The sequence below is a fragment of the Palaemon carinicauda genome, chromosome 19 (assembly GCF_036898095.1).
Source record: "Palaemon carinicauda isolate YSFRI2023 chromosome 19, ASM3689809v2, whole genome shotgun sequence".
NCBI classification, from domain to species: Eukaryota; Metazoa; Arthropoda; class Malacostraca; order Decapoda; family Palaemonidae; genus Palaemon; species Palaemon carinicauda.
In genome coordinates this window covers 83580859-83590858 of record NC_090743.1, presented here as the reverse complement: position 1 = coordinate 83590858, position 10000 = coordinate 83580859, and the positions used below count along the sequence as shown (strand labels likewise).

General features: G+C 31.9%; 1 protein-coding gene and 1 long non-coding RNA gene across 3 annotated transcripts in view; one reads left to right on the top strand and one right to left on the bottom strand.

Annotated features, from left to right (window-relative positions):
- The window catches only part of LOC137658698 (uncharacterized), a 321759-nt gene that overhangs the window by 18093 nt on the left and 293666 nt on the right, over positions 1 to 10000 (bottom strand). The window lies entirely within an intron of this gene.
- The window catches only part of IRSp53 (Insulin receptor substrate 53 kDa), a 251553-nt gene that overhangs the window by 138408 nt on the left and 103145 nt on the right, over positions 1 to 10000 (top strand). For both annotated transcript variants that reach the window (XM_068393688.1, XM_068393689.1), the window contains exon 2: positions 4683 to 4758. In XM_068393688.1, the coding sequence (XP_068249789.1) occupies positions 4683 to 4758 (76 nt within the window). The remainder of the gene's footprint in view (positions 1 to 4682; positions 4759 to 10000) is intronic.

Below are 10000 nucleotides of genomic sequence, written 5' to 3'. Positions count from 1 at the left end.
AATAACCGTGGGGCAAAGAGAGAATATATAAAGAAAATAAATAGACAATAAAATGAATAAGAGAAGAAAAAGGTTAAACAACCAAAACAAAGAGAGGAGAAAAGGCATGAGGGGACACAGAAAAAAAATATCCTATAAAACATCAGGGCAAAATGAGAGTAATAAAAGCAGAGAGAAATATAAATGTAAAAATAAGACATCAGAACAAATAAGAGACGAAAAAAAGTTAGAATGAAAAAAAAGGAGAAAATACATAAGGAAAAACGGAATAAAACCCATAACACGTCGAGGAAAAGAATAAAAGGGATATAAAAGCGGAAGAAAGAAAAAGTTGGGAACATAGGGACAAATAAATTCCATTCAACTGACAGATGATGTTGGAAGTTTATTAAAGACGGGACTTCTGAAGATTGTTTTTCTATGAGAACATAGAATGTGTTAAAAGTTTCCATGAAACCATTGTGTGTATATATATATATATATATATATATATATATATATATATATATATATATATATATATTATATATATATATATATATATATATATATATATATATAGTACATACACCATTAATTTGAAAAGAGAGAGAGAGAGAGAGAGAGAGAGAGAGAGAGAGAGAGAGAGAGAGAGAGAGAGAGAGAGAGAGAGAGAGAGCTAACAAATATCTACTGCCACATTGATACTTCAACTGCTAAATATAATACATAAACCTGGCTACATATGCAGTAGTTAAGATTTATATATATATATATATATATATATATATATATATATATATATATATATATATATATATATATATATATATATAGAGAGAGAGAGAGAGAGAGAGAGAGAGAGAGAGAGAGAGAGAGAGAGAGAGAGAGAGAGAGAGAGAGAGAGCAAACATATCTACAGTATAACCGAAGGCGCAAGTAGGGTAGTACAGGTTCTCTCATTTTAGGCCCTCAATTTCACTCCTGACAAGGGTATGCGGAGTAGAGTAGACCTGACCACTGACGCCCCTCTCTCAGCATCACCTAAGAATAGGAGAGTTTCTCTGCAGTTTCACTCTCGTGGGGAAGGAATGTGGATGCTGTGGTCCCTAGGGCAAGAGGGTACTGCCTTGGAGTACTTTCTGTACTAGGTATGACTTCCGGGAGGTACTTATGCTAACTACCAGCAATTTTATTTTAATTATCATTATTACTACTGTTGTTGTGATTACTATTATGGATGATAAACAAGATGATAGCAATGGAAAATGATGGACTACACAAACTTCCCACAAACGGCTTGTAAGCGTTTCGTATTTTATTTCCGACGTTTTAAAAATCCAAAATTATTCACAATGCTATTCAACGTGGATGAAAAACAATAAAAAATTAGAAACACTCAAATCACTTAAAATGAAAGTATTTCACTTTAATCATAACATTTTAAAGCGGATTTTAAACGTTTAAGAAGACAAAACCAAGAGCGTATTTCAAAGGTTTAAGCAGTCTAAAGTCAGAGTATTTCAAAGGTTTAAGCAGACAAAAGTCAGAGTAATTCAAGCGTTTCAGCAGACAAAAGTCAGAGTATTTCAAACGTTTATGCAGACTAAATTCCGAGAATTTCAAACGTTTAAGCAAAAAAAGCCAAAGAATATTTCAAAAGTTTGAGAAGATATAAGTCAAAGAGTATTTCAAACGTTTAAGCAAACAAATGTTAATGAATATTTCAAAAGTTTAAGTAGACAAAAGTCAGAGTATTTCAAACGTTTAAGCAAACAAAAACCATAGAATATTTCTAAAGCTTAAGTAGTCAAAAGTCAAAGAGTATTTCAAACGTTTAACCAGACAAATGCCAAAGAGTAATTCGAACATTTAAGCAAACAAAAGCCAAAACGTATTTCAAACGTTTAAGCAGACAAATGCCAAAGAGTATTTCGAACATTTAAGCAAACAAAATCCAAAGCGTATTTCAAACGTTTAAGCAGACAAATGCCAAAGAGTATTTCGAACATTTAAGCAAACAAAAGCCAGAGCGTATTTCAAACGTTTAAGCAGACAAATGCCAAAGAGTAATTCGAACATTTCAGAAAACAAAATCCAAAACGTATTTCAAACGTTTAAGCAGACAAATGCCAAAGAGTATTTCGAACATTTAAGCAAACAAAAGCCAAAGCGTATTTCAAACGTTTAAGCAGACAAATACCAGAGCATTTCGAACATTTCAGCAAACAAAATCCAAAGTGTATTTTAAACGTTTAAGCAGACAAATGCCAAAGAGTATTTCGAACATTTAAGCAAACAAAAGCCAAAGCGTATTTCAAACGTTTAAGCACACAAATGCCAAAGAGTATTTCGAACATTTAAGCAAACAAAAGCCAGAGCGTATTTCAAACGTTTAAGCAGACAAATGCCAAAGAGTAATTCGAACATTTCAGAAAACAAAAGCCAAAACGTATTTCAAACGTTTAAGCAGACAAATGCCAAAGAGTATTTCGAACATTTTAGCAAACAAAAGCCAAAGCGTATTTCAAACGTTTAAGCAGACAAATACCAGAGCATTTCGAACATTTCAGCAAACAAAATCCAAAGTGTATTTTAAACGTTTAAGCAAACAAATGCCAAAGAGTAATTCGAACATTTAAGCAAACAAAAGCCAAAACGTATTTCAAACGTTTAAGCAGACAAATGCCAAAGAGTATTTCGAACATTTTAGCAAACAAAAGCCAAAACGTATATCAAACGTTTAAGCAGACAAAGGCCAAAGAGTATTTCGAACATTTAAGCAAACAAAATCCAAAGCGTATTTCAAACGTTTAAGCAGACAAATGCCAAAGAGTATTTCGAACATTTAAGCAAACAAAAGCCAGAGCGTATTTCAAACGTTTAAGCAGACAAATGCCAAAGAGTAATTCGAACATTTCAGAAAACAAAAGCCAAAACGTATTTCAAACGTTTAAGCAGACAAATGCCAAAGAGTATTTCGAACATTTAAGCAAACAAAAGCCAAAGCGTATTTCAAACGTTTAAGCAGACAAATACCAGAGCATTTCGAACATTTCAGCAAACAAAATCCAAAGTGTATTTTAAACGTTTAAGCAAACAAATGCCAAAGAGTAATTCGAACATTTAAGCAAACAAAAGCCAAAACGTATTTCAAACGTTTAAGCCGACAAATGCCAAAGAGTATTTCAAACATTTAAGCAAACACAAGCCAGAGCGTATTTCAAACGTTTAAACAGACAACTGCCAAAGAGTATTTCGAACATTTAAGCAAACAAAAGCCAGAGCGTATTTCAAACGTTTAAGCAGACAAATGCCAAAGAGTAATTCGAACATTTCAGAAAACAAAAGCCAAAACGTATTTCAAACGTTTAAGCAGACAAATGCCAAAGAGTATTTCGAACATTTTAGCAAACAAAAGCCAAAGCGTATTTCAAACGTTTAAGCAGACAAATGCCAAAGAGTATTTGGAACATTTAAACAGACAAAAACCGGTATTTCAAACGTTTAAGCAGATAAACAACAAATCGTATTTCAAACGCTTAAGGAGACAAAAACCAAAGTGTATTTTAACCATTTAGCCAGACAAAAGCCAAAGTGTATTTTAACCATTTAGCCAGACAAAAGCCAAAGTGTATTTCAAACATTTAAGCAGACAAAAGCGTACTTCAAAAGTTCAAGCAGACAAAAACCAAATACTTTAAAAGTTCAAGCAGACAAAAACCAAATACTTTAAAAGTTCAAGCAGACAAAAACCAAATACTTTAAAAGTTCAAGCAGACAAAAACCAAATACTTTAAAAGTTCAAGCAGACAAAAACCAAATACTTTAAAAGTTCAAGCAGACAAAAACCAAAGAGTATTTCAAACAATTAAGCAGACAGAAGCCAAAGCATATTTCAAACGTTTAAGCAGACAAGTGAACTGCTAGTCAAGTAAAAATATACAACACAATACAAGCTTGAAAAGATTCTACGCTGCAGTTCACACAACAAACACCTGAGAGGAATTTTACAAGATAAAAACGTTCTATAGTTTTTCAGACTCCACCTAAAGCTAAGTTAATGATATCCTCGGGGGAATGGCAATAGTTAATCAGCGACCCGATTTATGGCAACTTGACCTAACCTATTAGGGGACTTCTAATTTTTCGTACTGTGGGGAGTTGGATAAAATGGCTTTCAATTCTCTCTCTCTCTCTCTCTCTCTCTCTCTCTCTCTCTCATCTTTATATATATATATATATATATATGTGTGTGTGTGTGTGTGTGTGCGTATGTGTAAGTGTGATTGTGTACGTTATCCTTAAAGCAAGCATAAAGACAATCAGTTAGGTCATTAAAAATATTTACCCTGATTATTACACTACTATGACTCTCTCTCTCTCTCTCTCTCTCTCTCTCTCTCTCTCTCTCTCTCTCTCACACACACACACAAAGGAGAGAACGTAGCTGTTTATATAATATGTGCGAAGAATTTGTTATGATATTATTTTTGTGAATATACTGAAGTTATCACAAATACACAAATACGCATTTGATAAATATTGAGTTTTTAGGGGCAAAAATAATTAAAATTAGATATGAAATCATTTCTAAAAAGGATTAGTGTTAAAAATATGACTAATTAAGATTTGCTTATTCTAGCACATGTGGGTGAATATATTTCGGAGTTTAAAACAATGATTTTTTTCTCTTTTTTCAGAATCTCTTGGACAAGTTCAACCCGGCAGCGCGTCAGCTCATAACGGCTGGGAAGGCCTACCTCAAAGCTCTACATGGTGAGTAGAAAAGAAAGAAATTTTATTTTAACATTTACCTGCATGAACGTAACCTTTCGCTTTTTTTTCTTTTAAAGAAGAGGGGCAAAAAGATCAGGATTAGTTTACATGGTTAGTAGCAAAAATTTGTTTTTCGTTTCAGCTTTCTTCTGCATGAACGTGAAATGTTTTTTTTTTTTTCTTTTTTTTTTTCAAAAACAGGGTAAAGGATTAATAGACTTGGGGAAGGTAGAGGGATTATTTTCATGTTTACTTACGTTGATATTTTCATGTCTGTTTTTGACTTCCACTTTCCTCTGAATGAACGTGGCTACAATGGTATGGAGTAAGAGATTTATTACGAAATGTTACACTTCATTTTCAGAGTAATCTTTGAATGATTGCGCCTCAATTGAGCCTCGTTTAATGCGTTGAATCTTTTACGATAATTTTTTATTAAGCGCTCTCTACTTGAATGAGACAAAACTGGACCGACGATGGGGATAACAATTTTATATAAAACGAATATATAAGAAGATGTCATGAACATCTGAGGAAGTAAAAGAATTTTTCATCACATTTTTCTAATATAGAAACAAAGCTTCATGTTGATGAAGTTAGCCATTCGAACATTAATGTTAAATACGAGCTAAAACGTGGCTTTTGAACCAAAAAAAAAAAAAATTATCTGCATTTTTAAAACAATTTGTTATATACTGAAACATTTTATGCTGATTAAATTCAGATAAAGGGCCATCCAGCTCTCCAACTATTTTACCAAGAGAATATCATTATCCCTCTAAATATCATTATAAATATTATCATACAAAGTTGTATTTTGTTTTCGAATTCCAATACAAATAAGAATAGTCTAGATTCTGTTTCATAATTAGTAAATAGGTTCTTTTTAACTATGTTTGAAAATTAGTCTTTTCGAATTCAAATACACAAGGAAATAATCTGCTTTCTGTTTCAAAATGAATAGTTGGGTTCTCTTTAACTGTGTTCTCTCCCCTATTATCTCAACAGCTTTTCGTTTTCACTTTTCCCTTCTTGAACGAGGCCTAACGTAAACGACTGAGGGCAGGGCTACTAAATACAGCAAATAGATGGGTATGCTAAGGTGCTATTAAGTCGTTCCCAAACGAGTGCACCTCGTATTTGGGGCAGAATTGATATGAAGTTTAAAGTGGGTATAATTCATTTGGAGCACGGGGCCTATAATGACCAGTGAAAGGAATCTTCACTCGGTTATATGTTATTCATTTTCTGAAAGGGAAGAGAAAAAAATGCAAATCTGGTTCTTGTTTCACTTTCGAATTTTTGAAGAAGACTTTAAATGGATATTCTTCTTTAGCTTCGAGGCCTGATGGGAAATCATCTCTCTCTCTCTCTCTCTCTCTCTCTCTCTCTCTCTCTCTCTCAGTTTTACTTGAAACATCGTGTTAAAACTAAAAAACAAAACAAATCTAAATTTCTTTTACTTTCCCAGAATAATAACAAATGTAAAATAATAAAATACTTTCTGGGAGAAATAAAAAAAAAAAACAAAAAAAAACGAAAACCTAGGATTCCTTCTCAGCTAAACTCAAGGCGGAACAAAGGTCGCTATGACTCCCACGGGGGCAAAATTATGAAGCAATAGAGGTCATTCGCTGGCCAATATCTGGCAAAAATTATGGAGCATCTGGGTAGCGATACAAATTCACGGCATAAAGAGGCAAAATTCCTTTCCTGAAAATAGCCAAGTTTAGGATTCATTCTTTTCTCTATGCAAATATCCATATGTTTAATGAGTGTATATTTACGTGGAGATTTTTAAACAGTCATACATAGATGCATCAAAATGCTCCTGGCTTATGTATGAATATATATATATATATATATATATATATATATACATATATATATATAAATATACGTGGAGATTTTTAAGCAGTCATACATACTGTAGATACATCAAAATTCTCCTGGCTTATGTATGAATATGTGTATATATACGTGGAGATTTTTAAGCAGTCACTCATGGATACATCAAAATGCTCCTGGCTTTTGTATAAATATGTGTATATATACGTGGAGAGTTTTAAGCAGTCATACATAGATACATCAAAATGCTCCTGGCTTATGTATGAATGTGTATGGATATATAAGCATTTTCAAACATGTATACATAGATATATCAGAATACTCCTGGTCTTTGTATGAATACATAAGAATCTTTAACATATGTATGAATACAAGAGCATTTTTAAATAGGTATACATATACACATAACTACATGGCTCCTGGCCAATGTATGAATACATGGCAAATTCTAAACAGAGGTATACATAGATATATCCAAATAACTTTATGAAAAATGAGCACCCATAAAGACGGATTTAAATACATAAAGGCAAGATATTCGTACCATCTATAAACATGTTAAATACGTATATATACTTATACATATTTACAAATACGGAAATACATGGTCGTATCATAAAGTAGCTTGCAGTCTTCAATACAATAGTATATAAGTACAAATACATACGCTTGAGGGTACACTCGGACACACTATTCTATCTTATTTCTCTTCCTCTTGTTTTTTTGTTTGTTTGGGGTTATAATTCATACATGAAAGATCTATTTCAATGTTGTTACTATTCTTCAAATATATAATTTCCATTATTCATTACTTGTAGTTTATCTATTTCTGTATTTCCTTTCACCAATGTTCTATTTTTCCTTGTTGGGAGCCCTTGGGCTTATAGCATCTTGCTTTTCCAAATGGGGTTGTAGTTTAGCTTATAATAATAATAATAATAATAATAATAATAATAATAATAATAATAATAATAATAATAATAAACAAACGTGGAAGCCGAGTAATACAGCTTCCTTCTCAAACAAACAAACGAAGAAACAATATATTAAAATTACCAACAAATGGGAAAACAAACAACAAACAGACAGAAATTATAAACAAACAAACGTATATACGTAATAAAAAACATAACATTGATTGAGGTAATGACCTAATATATTATTTTCTAAACATTAATTTTAAACTGGATACCCATAAATTAAACTTCAAATATCTATATTATATTGTACATGTTTATTCTTCTTATCAATATAAACTATAAACTTGATTCCCTTGATAAACCTTTGTAATATAGAAAAAAAAAACAATAAAAATTCAGACCAAATTATTATTTTTCTTACCAAAAATGTAATCTCATTAGAATAAATATCAAATTACCTGTATTCATTATTAACATCATTCGATTATCTTTCTTTCTACTTCATTAAACAGCATTACCTTCGTATTTTCTTTCCACGCTCTTTATTACCTCCTACTACACCTCCACATTATCATTATTACCCTTATTACAAGGCAAGCTATAACCTTAGTTAGAAAAACAGCATGGTAAAAGCCCAAAGGCTCAAACAAAAAGAAGTTCATTGAGAAAATAAAATAAAACATGCCTTACACCAGCCTTTCATTATACCTCCTCTTACAACTCTATCTCTCCTCCTCCTCCTCCTCCTCCTCCTCCTCCTCCTCACCTTCTTCTTCTTCTTCTTCTTCTTCTTCTTCTTCTTGTAAAAAGTATGTTAAGACGAAGCCGTATCGATGATTTTCTGCTTCGAAACTTTCGTTCGGGTCAAGACAGGCGAGGTAGTTGGTATTACGTTAAAACCACCTAAATAACTACTATATATATTACTAAGCTAGGAGATTAGTGCTGAGCCTCAAATATTGGACAGTCTCTCTTTCCCGCTCTGCGCCATTCCTTTTATTAGAGTGTGTAAATATATATATATATATATATATATATACTGTATATATATATATATATACTGTATATATATATATATACTGTATATATATATATACTGTGTATATATATATATATATATATATACATACACATATATATGTGTGTATATATATGAATACATACATACACTCGCACACACACATATATATATGTGTGTGTATATATATATATATATATATATCTATATCTATATATATATTATATATATATATATATATATACTGTATATATATATATATATATACTGCATGTATATACAGCATATACATACATAAATGTATGAACACATATATACATTGCATACATATATATGATACATATAGTAAAATATATATAATAATGGAAGCAGTGTATAAAGCGATTAACGTTGTAAAGGTTCTTCCACGATTCAGCACTTAAAGGATAAAAGTGCCCGTGTCAGCAGTTTTCTAATATACACAGACACATATGTACACCCGATATATATATATATATATATATGTGTGTGTGTGTGTGTGTGTGTGCGTGTAATGATGACAAAACAATAATGTGAATACCACCAAAACGGAAGGAAGACAGTTTATGGCGGAAAAGACAGAAGCAGTATGTAGCCGGGTAAAATGTAAGTCATCACATAAGGCTTCTATAATTAATGCATAAGGCCGTCAGAAGTGTTACTTAACCGTTCAACTGTGGAAATACCCTTCCTCAGTAAAATATGCATAAGGTTTACTTACTTGTGGGTTTTGCGTATATATATATATATATATATATAAATAAATATATATATATGTGTGTAAGTATATATATATATATATATATATACACACGTCAAGAATACTTGTAATTTTGATGCACGTAACCTGAAGCCTATTTAGAGAGAGAGAGAGAGAGAGAGAGAGAGAGAGAGAGAGAGATAAATGGAGAATCATCCTCGAAATGGTCAAATTCGTGAGAAGATTTTGTTCCAACAAGCGTGTAGGCTGAAATCAACCTGAATGAAGGTTATAACGGTAAACTCCTGTACATCTGCATGCGTATACAGTACATAATAAAAATACACAGCTACATACATATATAAAGTTTGTTGGTCGGAGACATTCAAGAAAGAAATTCAAGAAAATAAAATTTAGAGAATCCAAAAGTACTCTTAAGGCCACATACCCAACCAAAAAGTCACGTGAACAATTTTAATATACCATAGTGTATTGAATTCGTCTGTTGGTTTTTCTTAATGGCAGAGTTTGCGTAACATCTTAACGCAAACTCTCTCTCTCTCTCTCTCTCTCTCTCTCTCTCTCTCTATATATATATATATATATATAGTAAGTTTAAAGCTATTTCATGTAAACCGAGAGAGAGAGAGAGAGAGAGAGAGAGAGAGAGAGAGAGAGAGGGGCAAAACTAAAGCAAAATTGCATGCTGTAGAATTAATTATCGAAATGTGCAAAGTG